The following is a 22,866-nucleotide window of genomic DNA, read 5'->3' on the forward strand; positions in this document are numbered from 1 at the left end:
GTTAATTTTTGCGCTCCAAAAACCTGTTCACGGAAATGATAGAAAGCGCATCCTGTATGTTTTCTTTATTTTACAAAAGCACAGTGTTTTGTTTTTATTTGTAAGTGTTAACAAATAAACGTAAACGCACGCTTTAAAGTTTCCAATGACGATGTGTTATCTGTATGACCATAAATGACGAAGTATTATAGCCTACTGCTAAGGAAAAAATCCAAGTGATCGCGCCAGCGCCTCACGCCTGTACAGTACACACAACAGGCTATCAGTTGGATTGTTAAATTGACATCACAGCCTGTTCATCAAAATAAAATGCAGTCGACTGAATATAGCCTATAAAAATTACACTGCTCGAGTTCAGCGTGACCACCACCTCACTGTGGTGTTATGCCAAGCACGTCTTTGCTCACGTGAAGAATGCTATTTTACGAGCACACTGAACAAGAGTGAAGTACAAAAACTTGTTTACTAAGTAAAAGTTTAACAACCAAATGTTAGCCTACATCTCAAATAATATGGAAACATTTGGAGTAGTGCTGAATGAGTGAAAGCACTTTTAAATAAATTCGTTGTGGCTTTGCATTTAGGCTTTATATTGTTTATAATGAATGCCACTATAGTTAGTGCCTTATTTTACAATTTTAGCCTGTATACATTTTTATATATACTTTACCTATATAGCAAATGGCAACTAAAATAGCCCAAATAACATTTTTTTTATATTATACCAAAAGTTTTAGGCCATAATGTGTTTACACAATGATGAGTAGAGGTTGCAATCAAGAGAGCTTTACTCAGTACATTTTAAATTCTAATTTTTGCCGCCTCTGAAATAGGTTAAATCATATAGCCTACTAGCGAAGTTCAAGACAGTATGCTAGAAAAATGTTACTCTTTCAATATGTGCATATATTGCATGGACAGAGAAGGAACATAATTGTCTAAAATGTCATTTATCTGACACAGAGACGCACGTCTTTAGAGCGAAGATCCATCAAGAAACGCCACCCATTCACTGCGCCTTCATGTACAGTTTTTCTTTTGGATGCAGAAGTCGTTCGCCAGAGATGATAGCGTAGGCTAAATTGAATGCCAAATTCAGAAATTACTTGTGCACATCGGGCAGGTAATAATGATAGTAATAATACAATTAATAATAAAGATTCTAAATAGGCAAAAATAAATGAAAGTGAGCTGGGCAGCAGACCAAATCAGTCTCCCGACCAGCGGGACTTCTCCCGGAGTTTCCGATGGCCAGTCTGGGCCTGTGGTCATCCCACAATACAAATGATGTTAAGTTATCCTATAAAAGTATAGGCTATATAAAAACCTGACATTATCCAGATGGGACCAGCTGCACTGTCTGAAGTGAGCAGAGATAACCAGTAGAGCCTTGCTGATCTGACAACTCCACAAGTGAAGCAAATAATTTTACCAATTTACAATCTTAAAATGGGTCATCGTTGGTTCAATGGCTCACTGTTTTTAAAATTATTTTTATTTATTTATTTAGTGGGACATGGCACTGTCTGCGTGAACACGACAGTCATCCAATTGTGTTTGTGGTGTTTGTTGGAGTTTGGAGTGTGAATTAGCCTTTAAATGCCTTAATAAGCCTACAATTTGCAAGATATTGAGCGGAAATAAATCATGTAATCACGCCTGCTATGTTACACATATCTGAATGATCATTTGTGACGTTCTTGAGCTGAAATAGCCTAACATCCAACTTCGATAACAGAATGCAGCAGAAATATAGTAATTATATTAGTTATGTGTGACTGTTACACATGCTAATCACTTACATACTAAATATACTTTATACTAAAACAAATAGGCGTAGCAGAGACCCCCAGAGATAAATGTCTCACATGCTGTGAATTATTGCTGCTCTGTAATTGGCCAAAATGCGACGTTCGACTTTTCCGAGATCCTCTACTCTTGGACCTCTGACCTACTTTCAGTACGATCTGAATTTCTGCGTTTTGAATTTTAGAATATTGAATTTGGTGTTTCGAATTTCTTATTCATGTTGAAAACTTGAAGCTGTATTTTTAAGAAGTGAATATTTGCAGTCTAACAATTCAGAACACAAAATGCGATGTTTGAAAATACATATGTAAAAAAATTCAATTTTGTTAAATATCAAATGTCCAGGATTCAAATTGATATAAAATGGCACTTAATATTCAATTCTGTTAAATGACACTTGTCAATAATTCAAATTTACACAATTCAAATTCAGATCATTTTGTCATATTTCTAGCTCCATATCAATCCAGTACTAGCGTCCACACAGCTGACATGTTTACCTGTTGTAGTTTATCCAAGTTGTGTGCAAGAAATAGTCGCTGACATAATCGAAACGTGCCATCGGAGAAGCTCTAATTAAACGTCACTATTTCGGTCAATGATTTCGGCCTTCCAAAACCATTTCGGCCCAAAAATGAAAATTGCTGTTTCGGACGCAAATTGTTGACCCGTACACCCATGCTTAAATGTTGATGCTTTCTTGCTGTAATTCTTGTTGACTGCAGTTACAGTAGTATTAAATATTTTGTGTAGTAGCAAAACATATCAGAACCGGCATCTAAACTACTTCCAGTTTTGCGGTCAATATGAGACCCCAGCAAAGCTGACAAAAAAAGCCCCTTTTTTCTCCAACTGATCAATCTCGCAACGTTTGATCTGCGAGCACAGCCAGAGGCCGAGCTGAGAAAAAATGAGCCTCTATATCCCTTCAGCAGCGGTCTGGGCTGCATTAGTTTCTCTGTGTAGAGCTGCAGCTCAAAAGACAAAGGCTGGAAGCAAAGACAGCGTGCTGGGTCATCTGCTACTCTCGTTCTTCTGATTTATGGGCTTCTAGTTTTTTTCTTTACTTTAAATGGTTAAAGGTGCAATGTAAATAAAGTCTACTGAAGACTACTGTCCCGCATCCTTGCTAGTAATTAAGGTCACTCATTAGTACCTAATAATTAACAAGCTGGGTCGAATTCCCCTCACCCACACTGTAATTAAACATCTCTATTACACTTCAGAGCCCACAGGGGCAGAGTCTTCTTTCTCTGCCGTCTTTCGTCTTGACCTCAGCTAACTCTGGAGCCTAGGAAACTCTCTAATCCTTTGAAAAAATAAACTCTGTTCAGTTCATCTGAATAATATGAAGGACCTGACTGTCTTGAGATCAGGTGGGCAGATGGCATGGTTTTGAGAGACACTCTATACTTCCATCCAACTGTTCTGTTCCAAAACATATTAACATGCCTATACAGGCAGCATTTTAAGCATCATCATTGGCACAGTGTTCCAAAAGGTAGATAGCATAATGTTTCTGATTGTTTACTTTGCCAAATACCGAGGCAGCACAGCATGAATCCTGCGGAGAAAAAGAAAACCCAGCTTCCTTTGTGGAGACATAATTCCACGATGGCGAACAGGGCTAGAGAAAGCTCAATATACATAAAGGCTATTATTTTAAAGGCTATTTAAAGGCTATTAATTAAAATGAGTGTGTACTAAGTATATTTTTGCTTATTAGAGTAGTTTGTCAGTAGCTTAGCAATAAGCTAAAACTAAACTCTAATGGAATCAGTTGTAATTCTGGTCTCCAGAGTGCCATTTATGTGGCATGCTGAGTTTCTGCCTGTGCAGAGAGTTCCAAATCAGTCACTTATGAGGATCCATTATGGTTAGGATGCTGTCTTGGAAGGCAGCTGTTTATGTAGGCATTAGGCATCAAGAGAGCTCAGTAGGTCTCGGAATAGAGCCAATTTAATCCTTAAAAATCATGGGCATAAACAAACATGATGAATTACAGCATGTTAGTATTTTGCAGTTGCCAGATTACACACTGAAATACTGAAAATAATCCAAACTGACTTGACTGGAAAGTTATAGAGGAAAAAAAGCTTTAAGCCTTTATACCACACCAGCATGGAAATGTTGTGAAACACTACATAAACATAAAAATAAAAATATATAGTTTTCCTTCTTAAATTTATATATATTGTTCAAAAGTTTGGGGTCACTAAGATTTATTTTTTTTTTTTTTTTTGAAAGAAGTCCTGAAAATACAGGACATTTTGTATAGTCATTTATCGTTCTTCGTAAAAGCAGTTGAACACTGTAGATGATGCATTTGAGAAGCAAAATAATAACAGCAAGCTACTGTTCAGTCTTACAGAGTATCTTATCTTTTTAGTCTAGTCAGACGTGAGACGCTGTTGAGCCTGCTCATAATCCATCTGAGCAAAATCACAATGCATCAAATCAAGTCAATGTGTATAGTCAAATCAGTTTAAAATGACAAATCTACAATATTTTATTAACGCGAGAAGGAAAAAGCAGAATTAAAGAAGACTGCGACCCTGCGAGTACGAAGTGGATGGCGTATGCGGCTTTTCTCTTTGCGTACTTTTCAAGTTAATTGCAAATTTAAAGTTATGTGTTAAGTATTCATCTCATTAACTTAAGTTTTTTTGTGCTCTTCCATGAATGTTTTAGCTGTCCCAAGTCACGGAAAACATTGATTTGCAGCAGTATAGGGCTGCAATTAAAGATTATTTTGATAATCAATTAATCTGGCGATTATTTTTTTCAATTAATCGAGGGGGAAACCCTAAAAATTATTATACAGTAAAAATAATTTTAATCCATTATTTTAAACAATGTTATTCCACATCCTGCCCAATGCCGTCCTCCCAACAATGTGTAATATAAAGCATATGAAACAAATAATTGTTGTGATATGCAAAATAGAAATGCTTTTGGGACTTTCTAACATTACTGTACAGATAAGAATATAACCATAAATATAAGTTATGCATTGAGGAAAACGTGTCGGAGGAATTAAACAGCACATGCATCTGGTCAAAGCATGACAGGGCAAGACGTTTGCTTTTGTTTGAAGTGGTTATAAATATAAAGCATTCTCATGTTTCAAACAAAAGCTGCATTTCCACCGAAATTACCCAGAACAATTTGTCCCAGGAACTCGGTGGAATCACGGCTAAAGTGAATCATGTACCTTTCCAGCAGTAGCTTACTTTGTGTCTTCCGCTATTTTCCATATACGTTATGTCCATAGAAATAAGTTATTCACTACTGTAAAGCGACGTGACTGGCTAATGTTCTCCCAGGCACAATGCGCAGATGCGACTAAGCGATAATCAAATACATTGTTGATTATTTTCATTATCGATAATTATAGAATTTATTTTGATTAGTTGTTGCAGCCCTACAGCAGTATAACTTATGATACCCAGTGTAATATATACTGTAAAAATATACTTCTCAATTTAATTGGGTGTGTTTTAGCCTTGAAAATACATGGATAATGTGCTGATACCCATTTTTGACACTGGTTCAGGACATTAACTATAATTGTTGTCTGCATCAGTTGCTGGTGACAAAGTCACACTTGGAGGTTGGATGATCAGCATTGAAAACCACATCATCTGTGAAGGCATCCAGCAAAGCTTCATTGTAGGGCTTGCTGCAGTTTTTGCTACCTACTATGTATTCAACTTACAATACTAAGAGGAAGCTGCAAGGACACTGATGTTCAAAGATAAATCCTCTGCTAGTCCTAAATATTGTTTGGACATTTTGCCGCTCCTCCCAGTTCTGTTCAGGAATGTTAAATTGTCATTTACCATAAGCTGTGCCTTAAATTAGTGGCTCTCTCCTGTTCCTATATTGACTTTATGATTACAGTTGTTCATCTGGTAGTGAGTTTAAGGCCCTGTCCACACACAGCTTTTTCTATGCGGTTTGGCTGTTCGTCCACATGTAAACGCAGTATCTGGTCACTGAAACCCAACTTTTTTGAAAACTCCTGCCAGGGTGAAGATTTTTAGAAACTCCGGTTGCAGTGTTGTCTTGTAGATGGCGAAACGGGAGATTTTGGCTTGTGACGTCGGAACCAGTAATAACCTTTTTTCTAGGCTTTTGATTGGCCAACATGGCTTTACGGTTAGGGTTATATCGCCACATGTTGACAGAGGTGGGTAGTAACGAAGTACATTTACTTCGTTACATTTACTTGAGTATTTTTTGGGAAAAATTGTACTTTTTAGAGTAGATTTAAATGTGGGTACTTTAACTTGAGTACATTTCTAATGAAAAATCTGTACTTTTACTTCGCTACGCTGGGCGACGTTCCTCTCGTTACTTTACTTTAATGCAATACTTTACATGTTAAGAAAAGCGTAGTTTATTCCAAGCGCGCAAGTCTCTTTTTTTCATGAACGATGCCCCATTCACAAATGAATCTCTCTTTTTGAGTCAATTCTGTTCAAAGACTTGATCAAACAAGTTGGCAAAACTGTCTAAATTGGTTCGCGAATCAGTTTGAATGATTTGTTCAGTTCCCTGCATGCAATGAATCATCTGAAGCGGTTTCTCACTCGGAGTGTTGGATGAAGTGGCAGTCGACCTCCAGTCAATTAAAAGCAAATTTGCAAATGCATCCTATTGTTTGCCAGTGATGAAGATCTTTATTAGTTGAACTGTGTATGCTGTCTGTGAACAATTCCACAGGTAGGCCTATCGATATCATTTGATTTCAATTCATACAGCCAATAGATTACATTTTACAACCAAACAGATTATTATTAAGCCATGATAATGAAGTATGTAGCATTTCCTTACCTTTTTTTATACATATATCTTGATTTATACATTAAATAAGATACCAATGTTAAGAGGGTATGAAATGAACACCCGCGGTTGCGCAGTGGCGGCGCCGGCGACCTGTTCATCTTGAAAATAAAACAGAGTTAACCAGTTTACATGCGCCTGCAGAAATATACATTTGACTATTTGTTGGAGAACTGACGGAAGAAGATCCGTCATTGTGTATTTGATCATTGTTTGTGTTCAGATGTTCAGCGTTATGAGCGCGAGCTGGTTGTTTCTCTCTTTCTTCTTTCAAATAGCTGTATACGTTATTAGCTATACAAAGTAAAGGACATGCAATTATATTCGGGCTACAGATGCCAGAAATAATGCTTGTCTTTCTGTGTTTGTTGCAAAGATATCTAATTATGATAATAATAATAATAATTTAAATATCTATCTAAATAATAACATACTACTGTATTTTTGTTCAAAAGTTAGGGATTGGTAAGATTTTTAACACTTTTAAAAGTCTCTTCTGCTCACCAAGTCTGCATTTATTTAATTAAAACAGTAATATTGTGAAATATTATTACAATTTAAAATATCTGTTTTCTATGTGAATATATAGTAAAAAGTAATTTATTCCTGTGATCAAAGCTGAATTTTCAGCATCACTACTCCAGTCTTCAGTGTCACATGATCCTTCAGAAATCATTGTAATATGATGATTTGCTGCTCAAGAAACATTTATGATTATTATCAATGTTAAAAACAGTTGTGTAATTTTTTTTTTTTTTTTCAGGATACCTTGATGAATAGAAAGTTCAAAAGAACAGCATTTATCTGAAATACAAAGCTTTTGTAACATTATACACTACCGTTCAAAAGTTTGGGGTAAGTAAGAATTTTTTTTTTTTTTTTTTTTTTTTAAATAAATTCAAGAAATTAATACTTTTATTCAGCAAGGATGCATTAAATCTATCAAAAGTGACAGTAAAGACATTTATAATGTTACAAAAGATTATATTTCAAATAAATGCTGTTCTTTTGAGCTTTCTATTCATCAAAGAATCCTGAAAAAAAAAAAAAAAAAAAAAATTGTACATAAATATTTTGTAAAATTGTACACAATAAATGTTTCTTGAGCAGCAAATCGGCATATTAGAATGATTTCTAAAGAATCATGTGACACTGAAGACTGGAGTAATGATGCTGAAAATTCAGCTTTACCATCACAGGAGTAAATTACTTTTTAAAATATTTTCAAACAGAAAACAGTTATTTTAAATTGTAATATTTCACAATATTACTGTTTTTACTGTATTGTTAATTAAATAAATGCAGCCTTGTTGAGCAGACAAAACTTCTTTTAAAAACATTAAAAATCTTACCGATCCCAAACTTTTCAATGGTAGTGTGTGTGTGTGTGTGTGTATATTATATATATATATATATATATATATATATATATATATATATATATATATATATATATATATATATATATAAATGTTACAAAGTAACTAGCTACTTGAGTAGTTTTTTTCATTGGATACTTTTTTACTCCTAATCAAGTAACAATTAAGATTATTACTTTCACTTTTACTTTGAGTAAATATTTCTATAAGGACTTGTACTTTTACTTGAACACAGTTTTTGGATACTCTACCCACCTCTGCCTGTTGGTTTAGCCTGCTCTTGACAGCACTTCATAGCATGTTTTTGCGTTTTCATGTGGACGCTTTTTTTTCCTTTTCCTTTTTAAACAAAGAAGGAAAAACTTTATATTTATACATTTATAAAATACCCATGTACATGTGGACTAGGCCTAAGTTTAAGCAGGAATGTGCATTCAATTGTAACACTGGGTTCAGACCGAATGTATTATTACACTGCATGTTTTTGAATTGAGTAATTCTCATTACCTCCCTGCCCACCTCTCTCTTTCTTTATTTCTCTCAAACATAGAATCACCTCAAAGCACAGCTTTGTTAAGGGATGGGACATTTCAGACTGACCATGTCACTGCGTATACCTCTACACAACGCTGGTGCAATGATAGTCTGACTGTCTGTTAGATTGTATTCTGCAATCAAATTTAACAGGAAGAAAAGAACTGACAAAAACAGGAGCCATGCACTCCTCTCCCACGGCTCTCCTAAAGTTTCATCAAATTTCACAATGTCCCATCAGCCTGTATTTGTTAGAAATAGCATCACTGCTGTTCCTGAGAGGTCAACAAAAAAACACAGTCTGCAAGGTTTTATTACTGGCAGTTCTGTTCTTCTTGTTAAACTTGAACTATCAAACTATCATTGCACCAGCCATGTGTAGAGCTCCATGCCACAGCACGACCAGTCTGAACAATCCAATCAACTAACATGGTTAGCTGCTTTGAGGCACTTTGGGAGAAATAAAGAGAGAGAGAGGTGGCGAGAGGGAGGTAAAGAATGAGATTTTTATTTTATTTTTATTTATTTTTATTTTAGGACAGCAATGTAACAGATATTTTTATCTAGGAAAACTAAACAGTAATACAATGCTTTACTCAAAGAGACTAAGGTCTTTTATAATGCCTCAAATCAAAGTTGAAATAAAGACAACTCCGATACTGCCATAATGTAGGGCTGCACAGTTAATCGTAATTAAATTTTGTCTTTCAATGAATATGAAAACAAGATAAACGAGGTAAAACAATTATTGTGGCGTTGCTGCATTCCGTCCAGCATACCATCATGTCCTTCAGAGTAGTGCATTTTCGTTCCTCCCTAAGCCAAACTTCACATCCAAATCAGCCGAATAAGCGAGTATTATAAAACACAGTCTACTGTTGCTAAACTGCGGGACGTGCTTGATATTAAACAGTGATATTAAAAGCTCATTAGAGATACTGTTCCCTAGGCAGCTTTCTGTGTGCGCACTCTGAGACAGGGCGGAACACGCATAAGAAAAGTATACTGTGGAATTCAGATACGCACCTAAACCATCAAATAGCATACACAATATAAACAGTTGGGACAGAAAACGCATGTGTAACAGTATATTGGATCTGTGCAGCTCTTAAAGTGACAGCAGCCTAATTAAAAAATATAATAAAAAAGTGGCAGCAGCCTAATAAACATGCTGCAGTCATTAATGTTAATCAAACAACAAAAGACAAAAATAAAATCATTCACTGCTCTCGAATGAATAACTTTTGTAGTTTTAACAAGATTAGTCTATATTTACTGTATACAGCAGTTATTTTACATTTGATTACTTTATTTAATTTCTGTTGTCTATTACTTGAATATCACTGTTAGTACATCTTCCTGAAAAACTTAAAGCACTGTTTATTTAATTTGTATTTTCGTTCTGTTGTATTTATTTGTCGGTTTTGTTTGTAATTAGTTTCTTTGTTCTTACTGTACTGCTGACTTGTCTTCTGTATCAGTTTTGAGGAACTTTTTCTTACATTAGTTAACCTATAGTAATAGTTTTTGTGCACTCAAATTCTTTGGTCGGCCATGGCGAGGCCTGTTCTGAGTGGAACCTGTCCTGTTAAACCGCTGTATGGTCTTGGCCACCGTGCTGCAGCTCAGTTTCAGGGTCTTGGCAATCTTCTTATAGCCTACGCCATCTTTATGTAGAGCAACAATTCTTTCTTTCAGATCCTCAGAGAGTTCTTTGCCATGAGGTGCCATGTTGAACTTCCAGTGACCAGTATGAGAGAGTGAGAGCGATAACACCAAATTTAACACACCTGCTCCCCATTCACACCTGAGACTTTGTAACACTAACGAGTCACATGACACCGGGGACAGAAAATGGCTAATTGGGCCCAATTTGGACATGTTTACTTAGGGGTGTACTCACTTTTGTGGCCACCGGTTTAGACATTAATGGCTGTGTGTTGAGTTATTTTGAGGGGACAGCAAATTTACACTGTTATACAAGCTGTACACTCACTACTTTACATTGTAGAAAAGTGTCATTTCTTCAGTGTTGTCACATGAAAAGATATAATAAAATATTTACAAAAATGTGAGGGGTGTACTCACTTCTGTGAGATACTGTATATAACATATAACCCACCAATAATAGCGATTTCAAAAATTATCAATTATTACTGACCAAAATTATCGTGATTATGATTTTTGCCATAATCGAGCAGCCCTACCATAATGGCAACAACTTAGAATATTTATAAGTTAATTGCAGTTGGGTTTGTCCATCTTAAGTGCAATTAATGTTTACTTATTTCACCTAATATCTTAATATTTCACCTAATATCACCTAATATTTTTCTGTTATTACATTTTAGGTGCTTCATTGGTGTGAACTATCAGAGGGGAACAAAGGCCAGCCAGGTGAAGGTGGTGTCCAAGAAGACAAGGAAGCACAACAACTGTGAATCCAACTGTGGCCACCCTTATAAAAATAAATAAATAAATAAATAAAACTCATGGACTTTGAGTGGGGCTTTATTTAGTCACGTGAAATCACAGCATTGTGTTCTGTTCAGCCCAGTCTCACCGGTGAAGTGGAAATAGGATCACTTAATGAATGTATTTGTAATGAGTCACTTTAATAATAAAAGCATGTTTTAAAGCCATCTCTTGTTCGAGCCATTTGCTTGCAAGCAATTTTCAGTGGTTTTCATTTTAAAAATACAAATTTTACATAGCATAATGGCAACCAAACACCTACCAGTATTATACTGTACAGCTTATGTTTTCTACAGCACAGTACTGTCTTGTTTTTTACAGTAATAAACTGTTGTTGCAGATTACAGAAGGCACACTGTAAAATTACAGCTTAATGCTGGCAAATGTAGTTGTCAGTAGTTTACTGTAATTCAACAGGGATTTTTCTTACAGTGAATGATATTTATTTTAACAAAATTCAGTAAAACAGAAATATTTTGTTACAATAAAAGAAAACTCTATTTGAATATATTTTAAAATGTAATTTATTCCTGTGATGTCAAAGCTGAATTTTCAGCATCATTACTCCAGTCTTCAGTGTCACATGATCCTTCAGAAATCATTCTAATATGCTGATTTGGTGATCAGCAAACTTATCACAGCTGAAAATGGTTGTGCCGCTCATTTTTTTTTTTTAGGATACATTATAAATGTGTTTGCTGTCACTTTTGATCAATTTAAAGGTTCTGAGCTGAATAAAGGATTAATTTCTCTTTCACAAAAAAAAAAAAAAAAATATGACCCCAAACTTTTGAATGAACGATAAATAGTTGAATTTTAAAAAATATATTTTCTTATACTGCATATATTTTAAAAACATGAATTAAACAATTATTAATTAAAATATAAAAGTAATACAGATTTTTTGTATGTGTGTGTGTGTGGATATCACATGGGACATTTTGATGAAGACATACATCCTCATATGAGCTTCATGAACCAATCATTAGCAAATCCTGCAATTAGCAAACCCTGCTTATCTCACATAGGCCTGTAATCACTTGAAGTAATTAAGATTGACAGGTCAGTAAGGGAATCAAGGAATCAAGCTGCCTTCTGTTATTGCAGCAGACAGGGAGTGTGCTCTGTCTAAATTTGTTAGATAAATATGTCTGACTGAAGCGTTTTTGCATTTCAAACGGCAGCACAGTAGACTACTCTTATAAAAAAATAATTGCAGTTTTAAAGCTTAGCCTGACTACACTGCAATTCAGTGAACATGCAGATAAAAGAACGTGAAGTGTATAATAGATAGTATAATGACAGTTATCAGCCACCACAATGAGTCGTTTCAGCTGAAAGAAGAGGCAAGAAACATTTCAAACGGGTACATTATTTGCAGTTCAAGTACACACCGATAATAAAGAAAGAAAATGAAATAAAATCAATTAGGACATTTAAAAAAAAAAAAAAAAAAATACACATTCAATCGGCAGCTTTCAATCAAAACTACTCTTTTTTTTTTTTTATAGAGCCAAACAGCTAGAATGACAGCAGAGCTCTGGCTCTGTGCATTCTGGGTACGGTTTGTGACCGCACAACACCAGGACCAAAACAAACATGTGAGGGAGAGCGTAAGAGCGTTACCTGCTGCAGGAGTGGCCATCAGAGGAGCTGCTCCTGGGGCTGGGCCAGTGGACAGGACAGGGGTGAGGAGACGCACATGGAGAACACACAGATAGCAGAGAATGAAAGGGCACAGAAACCAACGGGACAAAGAAATGGAAGGGAAAAAAGTAGATTAAATGAGTTGTGGAAGCAAGGGTTAGGTACAAAAAAGGGGGAATTAAAAAAAAAGAAAAAAGAAATGGGAGAGGCCCCATACCTTGGCTCTTTACCGTCAGGTGCGCCAGACCTTGAAGGAAAAAACAGGAAAAAGGAAAAAAGAAATAAGAGGGTCATAAAAAAGGCACGGGCGGAAACGAAAAGCATTGTCACAACGTTTGACTGCAGTTTGTGACAGACATCCTGAGGCAAACATGGATGCCGAATTTGAAGGAAACCAAAGGGGAGGGAGAAAAAAAAAAGGAGGAAGGTAAAATAAACACACACTTTTTCAAAGGTAGGGGGCAATAAGAGGTGCTGAAGAGGGAAAAAGGAAGGAAGGGAAGGGAAAGGGTAAGGAAAAAAGCATTTCAATTGGCACAAGTGCCAAAAAGGCACTTGCTCACAAAAAAAATGCTTTTTCTCCTAATGGAGCACATATTTAGTGTTTGGCAGATAGCATTCCTTAGATCATACGCTTCTATGCTATAGCAGTTACACCCATAAATGTTGCATTCGAAAGCCACAGTCTCATAAAATAGCAAAGAGAGATCAGAAAGCAGTGGAGAAATGTCTCATAAAAAGCAGCGGGGACCAAGATAAATTCTCCCAAGCGCACAGAGGCAACCAGTCCCAGACAGTCTATCGTCTTACTAACAGACAAAAGCCTGCGAGTTGATTTCAGCACTGTAATAATGTATGCAGCTTGACAGCTCAATACCAATCAATTACACACACCGATGCGGGAGCCATTATCCGGCAGTTTGAGTTCTGTAATCATGGTGCAGTAGTTGCTGTTTACTCCGACTAATGGGATGGAGAGTCGTACAGAAATGCAGAAGACAATCAGGAGGAATTGCTATGCAAATCCAGATGAGAGCCGACCGAAATGGTGGGGTCAGGCACAGGAAACTGGTGAGATGTCTATCAGGATGTATTAAATATTGAACGCAGTAAGCAAACTGGAAAGCAAAGGCACACCAATAAGATTAGAAATATAATGCATCAGCTGGGAGCTTCGCGAAAATCCACATTAACTCCATTTACGCCTTTACACGCTTATTCCATGTTGTGAGGAATAAGATTACCTTCAGGAATGCCACACATTAGCTGCGAACGCTCTCTGGTGAACTGAACCGCATTCAAGACGATATTTAATTGAAAATAGAGAATGTTTCCTTCAAATTCCAAATGCACCTCCAAGGAACCACATGGCAAAAACAATCCCGGATTTAAAGAGGCCGGGCCTGCTTGGAGCTCTCATTGCCTATGCGTTTCATTTCCCTGAAACAAAGGAATATTATGATTATAGAAAGCGGAGTTATAGCGCCATTGTTCTCTCTGATGTTCCTGTGTGATTCCTTGACAATTACCGCGGTACCGTCGCTTGCCCTGCTACTTCTATGCTGCACTCTATTAGGGAGATAACACGACTGTAGAATAGATCATTGTAACTGGGAGTTACTATTCATTGTGCAGCCAATTCCATAAAAAAATTATCACAAATGAAGGGAGCGAGACGATAAAAGATGGTTTGCTTTTTGAGAACAGAACAAGAGCTGCAACTCATGGAGAATTACAATATGTGAAATGGCAAGGGATACAGTAAACAATGATGCACAGACAATATCTAAGGAAAGCACAATGGCGGTATCTGAACGCTGTGCAAGACTAATGCAAGCGCTACAGAACAAGTAAGGGGTTATTGTCTTTGCTTATTTAAATATTCAAATATATGATATGACTATTCAAAGTCATTATATTATTTTATTTTATATTAATGTATTACCACCAGTTTAAATATTCAAATATATTATATTTCAATATTAAATTTGCTCAGTTAAATATTTAAATATTATTCAAAGTCATTTAAAGTACAATTATGATATAGCATATTACAGTATAATTCAGTGTTTCCCAACCATTGTGCCAAGTGTGTCAAGTGTGCTGTGGATAATTACCAAATGCCAAAAAATAAATAAAATAAAATAAATTCTATACAGTTAAGAATATATTGTCGCTGTCAGGCAGAAACCTCATATCTCATCATATTTGTTTTATTTTATTTTTAAAAATCAATGCTATTTGTCATCCTTTATGCCTGTATGTGGGTTTTAAAAATATTTAGCAGATGAAAAGGATTTAAAAGAGCTTGTGACAAAACCTTGTAACTCTATTGGATCCTCAAACTGTCAGTCAAATTGTCCAAATGTATTCATCAACCAGAAAAACTGAGCGCACATATAGCTAGCTACAATAAACTTTATAACCTGTAAGTTGATGAACGTATAATGCGAATGCAATGCAATACGGTCTTAGATGCGGCTATTCCAGTGACAGACAAAATATGTCATTTGCTGGTCAAAAACCTTACAACTCCAGCTGAGCTCAATTTTCATAAAATGTCAAAAGGTTAGTTCACCCAAAAATGAAAATTCTGTCTTTAATTACTCACCCTCATGTCGTTCCACACCCGTAAGACCTTCGTTCATCTTCAAACACAAATTAATATATCTTTGATGAAATCTGATGGCTCAGTGAGGCCTCCATTGAGAGCAAGTTAACTTAGACTTTCAAACGCCCAGAAAGGTACTAAAAATATATTTAAAACAGTTCATGTGACTACAATGGTTCAACCTTAATGTTATGAAGTGACGAGAATACTTTTTGTGCACCAAAAAAACAAAATAACAACTTTATTCAACAATATCTAGTGATGGGCGATTTCAAAACACTGCTTCATGAAGCTTCGAAGCTTTACGAATCTTATGTGTCGAATCAGTGGTTCGAAGCACTGCCAAAGTCATGTGAACCATTGAAATTTCAAAACACTTATGACGCAACGAAGCCTTGTTTACTGAAATCACATGACTTTGGCAGTTTGAGATCATTTGATACATGCTCCAAACCACTGATTCAAAACAAAAGATTTGTAAAGCTTCGAAGCTTCATGAAGCAGTGTTTAGTTCAGTGACGAGTGCTAGATATTGTTTTTTTTGGTGCACAAAAAGTATTCTCGTCGCTTCATAACATTAAGATTGAACCACTGTAGTCACATGAACTGTTTTAAATATGTTTGGTAGTACCTTTATGGGCGTTTGAAAGTCTAAGTTAACTTGCTCTCAATGCAGGCCTCACAAGCCATCAGATTTTATCAAAAATATCTTAAATTGTGTTCCGATGATGAATGAAGGTCTTACGGGTTTGGAATGACATGAGGGTGAGTAATTAATGAAAGAATTTTCATTTTTTGCGTGAACTAACCCTTTAAAATTATAATGACACATACACATGTTTGACATATATAAAGCCATAATACCAACATTGATGACACTGTTTAATTATTTAAAAAATATGAGGTTTCCACCCGACAGCAACAGTATGTAAATGTGTTGCTTTATCATCATCACCAACAACATCATATTGGCCACGTACACGCTGCAGCTAAATTCGGTTGTCAGTTCACCTCTTAGTGCTTAATCGCGTTCTGTACACACAGAATTCAGTAAAATATGGGAGTGACAACCGCATTCTATAACCGTATTAACTCCCGAAAAATACAGGTAGTGACAACCACATTTACAGAAATTCTATGCAGTGTGTACGGAACCGAACTAAACAACTAGTTGTTAATGACATTTTTAACGTGTGTCACAGATGTTTCTCTCTTCTGTATTTGCAGTGAAGAAATCACAGGGAAAGCAGTACGAGCACTGAGTGTTGCCAGATCTTTCTAGAAAAACAGTGAACAAGAACAAACCCATGATAAACTGAAATAAATCGAAATGTGTTAAGCGGAAAATAAGACCAAAATATTGCGACCTGCGTCTGCTCACTTTAATAACTCCGTAAACTCGATAGCTTTATGAGCCGAGCTTAAACAACAAGCTCAAAAATTCGACATTAATGAACATGGCAACACCGCCAGAGCGTGCTCTGTGAAGAAGTCTTTACAAGCATAAACAAAACACAACGCGTCCGTCCTCTCTGCTTTGAAAAATAACAAGTATTTTGTCGCCAGAACATTGCTATGGTTTCCAAGCTGTCAATCATCGAGTTTCGAGAGAAAGTCATGTTCCGTACATACATATAACGATAATTTAGGGGATTCACTCAAGTATTTAAATGCGGTTGTCACTCCTGAAACTTACAGTGTGTACGTGGCTATTGTGTTCCTACCTGGCTTAAGCTCAAGTTTCACATTAAATGTTAGAGCTACTTTTAATATGATATACAGTTTTAATATGCCTTTGGAAGCAGTGCATGTTTGTGCAATTTTGTTGTTTTAGTGCATAGTGGTGTGCCGTGGGATATTTTACTTATCAAAACTGTGATGTGGCAAGAAAATGGTTGGGAATCACTGGTATAGCATAACATCATATTTTAACACATTATATTAGTATCCATGCATTACAAGTGTTAACAGCCCTGGGATATTTCCTTTGCTCATTTAAATATTAAAATATATAATATGACTATTCAAAGTAGGCTATATTATTCATACAATACAATACAGCATATTATATTATATTATATTATATTATATTATTGCATATTATTGCATATTATAACAAATTATATTTTAGTACCTGCTCAAAAAAGATGTTTTGTCAAGGCAAAGTTCGAGAAGAATTTCAGCACAGGGTTAGCTGGTATTAAATACTTTTTTGCAGACATGTCCTGCGGTGTAACGTGCCGTACTCCATCTAAAACCATTTTAAACAGCATTTCGCTAATTCTTTTATAATTGCAATTTTTATTCATGTAGCTTTTACGATTTTATATTAATGGAGAGGGCGCATGGACTATTTGTACATTTAAAAAGTCATTTGTCAGAGTCACCGCAGAGGCATTGAAAAAGGTTACAATTTTAAATGCCAGTGAAGGCAAAAGGGTAATAAAAATGGTGAAATTTCTGAACTTGAAATGTTGACCAGCAGTTAAAATATACATGGTCCATTCAATTATAAATTTTAACCTAAATTTATGTTTATTTAAAAAAAAAAAAAAAAAAGGCATTGAATTTGTACCTTCTGATTATGAGTGAATAATGAGTTCTGCATTTGAACATCAGAGTACCTAAAATTGCCCATTAAAAGGAACTGAATTCAGTTCAATCCTATTTAATCCAAACATTTTCAAAACAATAAGACAAATTCAATTTAAAGGTTATGATATTAATAAACCTTAAACATGAACATCAATGAAGCAAACTGGCCAAAGCAAATCTATCTATATATACACACAACAAACCATCTAACAATCCATCTTTTCTGTCTAATCTATTCTTTCATTCATCCATCAAAAACTGCAAACATGTCATTCCTCAAGTGTCTAGATGCAGTAGTTATCTGGTCTGGAGAGGTGACACCTTATGTTATAATGCCCATAAACTAAGAGGCGTCGCCTTTGAAGATCATACATCATTTATGAGCCTCTCACACTTTCAGACACATAAAGTGAACTTCTTTTATTCATAAATGACCCCATATCCAGACTTTGCTTCTGCGTGTTTTAGCAGTTTCATTCTGCCACCTGAAATGGTGTTCTTCTGCCTCATTCATTCTAATTTCAGTCACAAAAGCCTATAAAAGTGCCATCCGTCACTAGTCACATCTCAGCTGTCACATCTGTTTCGCATAACAGTTTATGCCACAGTGACTTCTCAAATTTGAAAAATGAAGATGAAATTACCTACAAACTGGGATGTAATGGAGTACAGCGAAAAAGCCAACTGCATCAACAGATAGCAAGGGAGCACACAACCAGCCGGGAATTAAAAAACAACACACACCTTGTTAACAAATATTTAAACAACGGTCGGCACAGTGAAAAAAAAGCTTACGGAGCCGCTCTACTGTGAAATGGAGGCATTTACAATGTGTTTACATTCAGATTTCTTGCTCAACAGCCTTAACTAAAAGGAACAAGCACACAGTCAGAAATAATTATTAAATATTAATTGATTTCGGTCTCACACTTCTACGCTGCGTTGCATTAAAGAATTTTTCCATTCGTCCGTTTCACGTGCGACCAACGATCAGTCACTCTCCCACAACCGTCAATTTCACTCGCTCTCTCCAATTTGTGAGAGGGACCGATTTATTCAGCTAATTTAACCAAGGGATACAAAGACGGACAGTAATGGCTCATGGAGAAGTCTCACTTCCCTCCCAGCGATGCACATTTTAATATGAAACAGGTAGAGCGGCTGCGTACCCAGTGAGCAGAACAGCGGACGGAGCAGCGGTAGCCTTGAGGTGTTGGTATTTTAAAAAGGAGCGTATGCTTCATGTAAACATTTATTTTCTGAGAATGCAAATGCAAGGCGTCATTGCCTGCACAGCACTGTCTGACGTGGAGAGGCCTGCTGCGGACGTCTGAATTGAAATGCGGTGGCCCATCTGCGTTGGCATAGCAACAGGCTCCCGTGTCTCCCTTAGTATGACGTTGGCGGCGCAACTAACCCACTCCCTTCCGCTTCTTTCTGTCTGCCTGCCTGCCTCACTCACTCTCACACTTCTGCTCTTGTTCCTGCTCTGTTATCATGGCCGTTCACCTCCACCTGTCTGGCTTAATCTGGATAAAAGTGGTTTTCAAGAGTTCAATTTGTTTAAATGGGTCAATAACATAGCCATAAAAAATGTTTACCTCATAAATTGTTTTCTGGAAGAGGGGAGATATTTTTTTAAATGGCAAGCGAGTATTGAATTGCATGCAGGAATAATGAAAAGCGAGTAAATAAAATAAATAAATAAATAATTCATGCCAGGCAATCAAAACAGCTTGTTTAGGTTAACGTGTTTCCATTACAAGGAATGTTTCGGCCCATAAAATGCATATTGCAAAATGTATGGGATGATTTAATATGCACCTCTTGGTGAAAATAGTAAAATTCAACAGACACTCAACTAGAAATATCATTTAGAATATTGGCCTTTGCTGTTTCCTAACATTCATCCAAACAAAAAAAAAAGTAATTACGGGATTTACTCCAAATAATTCCATCCTTACATTTTGGCCTATCACTACGTTGCTGTGGAAACAAGGCAAAATGATGCTTGCTAGCTTACTGAATTCTATGGAAGTCAGTTTCTGCCACATCAAAATAAAATAAAATTAGATAGAATCTTGTTTTTTAAAGGATACCCCAAGATACAAACTCAATTTGACATACATTTAAAAAAAATAATAATAATAATTTGAGTCTTTTTTTTTTTTTTTTTGAGTTGGTATCTAGGTGTAGTATACCTTAAATAAATGTAATATCGGTAACACTTTACAATAAGATTCATCATTCAAACATTAGTTAACATGAACTAATAATGAACTGCACTTCTACAGCATTTATTGATCTTTGTTAATGTTAATTTCAACATTTACTAACACATTAATAAAATCAAGAGTTGTATTTGTTAACATTAGTTAATGCACGGTGAACTAACATGAACAAATAATGAAGAGCTGGATTTTTAGTAACTAACATTAACAAATACAGTAACAAATGTTAACAGATGAACCTTATTGTAAAGTGTTACCGATATATCTCCTAAACCATCTCAAAATATTGAGATATCTTAAAATAATTAAAATGTTGTTTTGAAACGGTATTTCAAAATGAGATCTCAAAATTATTTTGAAATAATGATAGTAGTAATATAGTACTAACTCAAAATAATCAGACATGATCTCATCATTTTGAGATGTCTCATTTTGAAATATCTCAGCTTATTATTTCAAGATTATTATATTCAAGACAACAATTACTTTGAGATATTAATTCAGGACCATGTTATTTCAAGATAAGAGATTAGAACATTTAGTGTAAAGAACATTTTAGTAATTGGTGAAAATAAGGGTGAAAATTTTATAATTTTCACCCTTTTGAACTATAAAGAATCTTTTGTGCATCGGAAAGGTTCCATGAATGTTAAAGGTTTATCATAAAACCTATAAAAAAACCTTTAGGTTTTAAGAGATTGTGTGCTGGATTTTTTTTTTTTTTAATTTGATGTAACAAAAAGCATAGCTTGTTTTTTCGATTTGTTTTTCGATTAACATTAAATGACAGACGGCAGCAGTTACATTAGGCTGCTGTCACTTTAAGACCTAGTGCATGGATTCAATATACTGATACACATGGGTTTTCTTTCTCAACTGTTTACGTTCACTTAAGACATAACCGACTGCAGCGAACAATGTTCCAATCAAATCCCAAAGGATAAAAGTCCTGCCCTATATTTTTTCTTGTTTGAGAAGCAGCTTCACTTGGTTATACGTCATAATAGAGAAGAAAAGACTATGCCGACTTTAAACTTAGCAATTTATCACGTGTGCCGAACCGTGGAACAGGATCCATACGGATCATATAATAAATCTGATCCGCTGCACCCCCATAAGCATTATAAAAAGAGAAAAATCACATTGCTACCTTCATCAGTGAATACTAATATTTCTCATGAAGCAAGTGACTGTCAGAGTCCCATAAGCTACTGGTGGCAGGATGCTTTGCAAATGCTCAGCATCTAAAACTCTGAGCCATAACAGATTCTCTATCTACTGCATATCAAAACCTGATCACTGATTAGCTCCTGCACAGCACTGAATAAAAAAACTCCTGAATATGCAGTGAGGGATTAGTCTAAAAACTCCTGGAGGTTTTCCTTCAGATGGAGGATTATGTCAAGGTCACTAAGGCACTGGGAGAATTGGGCATGGCAGAGCCAGCTGTACCCTCTCTTCTGACGTCCTCACATGCCTCTCACGGGGCGCTGACGGTCATGGTCACTGCGGTCAAACCTGCTCTATGTTGCCTAACTGGAGCAAAAGTTGGATGCAGAAGAGCCAAGCTTCAGATTACGCTCCGGCTCTCAAAACTGGCACCGGTGCCTAAGTGAGCAGCAATGACATAAGAGCTTTTCCTCTAAGGATGGAAGCAGAGGTATGATAAGGCTGTAAACATCCTGAAGCTCATGGTATGCATGAGAGCACAGACAGCTAACTGAGGCATCTCAATATCCCAAAACATGCTGTCCACACGCACACCGTCAAATATGACCTCAACACAAAGTAACAAGTAGTAAAACACGGCATCCTGCAGGGATCAAGAAATATTTTTTAAACCCTGACTGAACGTAATTCTGCGTTATCTATCTGCTTCTCACTGCTCATACTTAACCCTGGGCTAGTAATTAATCCTGGGTAGTCATGTTTCAAAATTTCACACTGTACATTTGTAAACACTGTTATTTGTATATTTACACTCTTATTTGCATATATGTTGCATATTTATGAGGTCAATAACATTGACTGGATGAAAACAGCTTGTGCACTGAAATTGTTGTCATCCAGTCTCTTATGCTCATCAATAGGGGTGTAACGATATTCAAACCGAACCGAAAAACCACGATACACCACCCACGGTACCTACCGCGATACTCTCATGGCGTCCCGAACGTGCCCAGCCCTGGCCTATTGGATCTACACAACAAATATACAGCGTTGTAGCCTAACCACCATTAACCACAATAACCTGCACATTTTGTTACTTTTGATAAGAAACAAAGTGTCATCTTTCGAATTCTGTCCATTTTATCATGAAATTCTGATTTTTTTGACGGTCTTTAATGTGGCGTGACAGATCACTGCACAGGCGCCTCATTTTAAGCGGCAGCGTGGAGCATGAGTAAACGCTATAATCTCTTCCTGTTTAATACTGGTTGAATGAACATCTGAAGGTACGTTGAAAGATATAGTACAACTTACTGAAACATATAATATCTCATGTAATCGCTCAATCAATGTTTAAACAGCGGAAAGACGTCAATAAAACAGCTTGTAAATACTGTGTCACGTAGCATTTACCTCAGCTGAGTCCACAGCTTGTTTGTTCGCCAGAGAAATTAACTCTTTCGCTAACTATATGCCCTATATTAGCCTATATATTCATTATATTTTACTTTACTTGTTTATGTCTTGATTATTTAATGTATGTTTAAATAAATCTGTCATTAAAATG

General features: G+C 36.0%; 1 protein-coding gene across 12 annotated transcripts in view; it reads right to left on the reverse strand.

The window, feature by feature from the left end:
- Positions 1-22,866, reverse strand: part of nrxn2a (neurexin 2a) — a 432,106-nt gene that overhangs the window by 324,391 nt on the left and 84,849 nt on the right. For 9 of the 12 annotated variants that reach the window (XM_051877575.1, XM_051877573.1, XM_051877574.1 and 6 more), the window contains 2 exons: positions 12,910-12,939; positions 12,672-12,710 (listed from right to left, as the gene is read on the reverse strand). The exons of the other annotated variants lie outside the window; for them this stretch is intronic. In XM_051877575.1, coding sequence (XP_051733535.1) covers positions 12,672-12,710; positions 12,910-12,939 — 69 coding nt within the window. The remainder of the gene's footprint in view (positions 1-12,671; positions 12,711-12,909; positions 12,940-22,866) is intronic. 12 annotated transcript variants of the gene reach the window in all.

The sequence above is a fragment of the Ctenopharyngodon idella genome, chromosome 21, assembly GCF_019924925.1.
Source record: "Ctenopharyngodon idella isolate HZGC_01 chromosome 21, HZGC01, whole genome shotgun sequence".
NCBI classification, from domain to species: domain Eukaryota; kingdom Metazoa; phylum Chordata; class Actinopteri; order Cypriniformes; family Xenocyprididae; genus Ctenopharyngodon; species Ctenopharyngodon idella.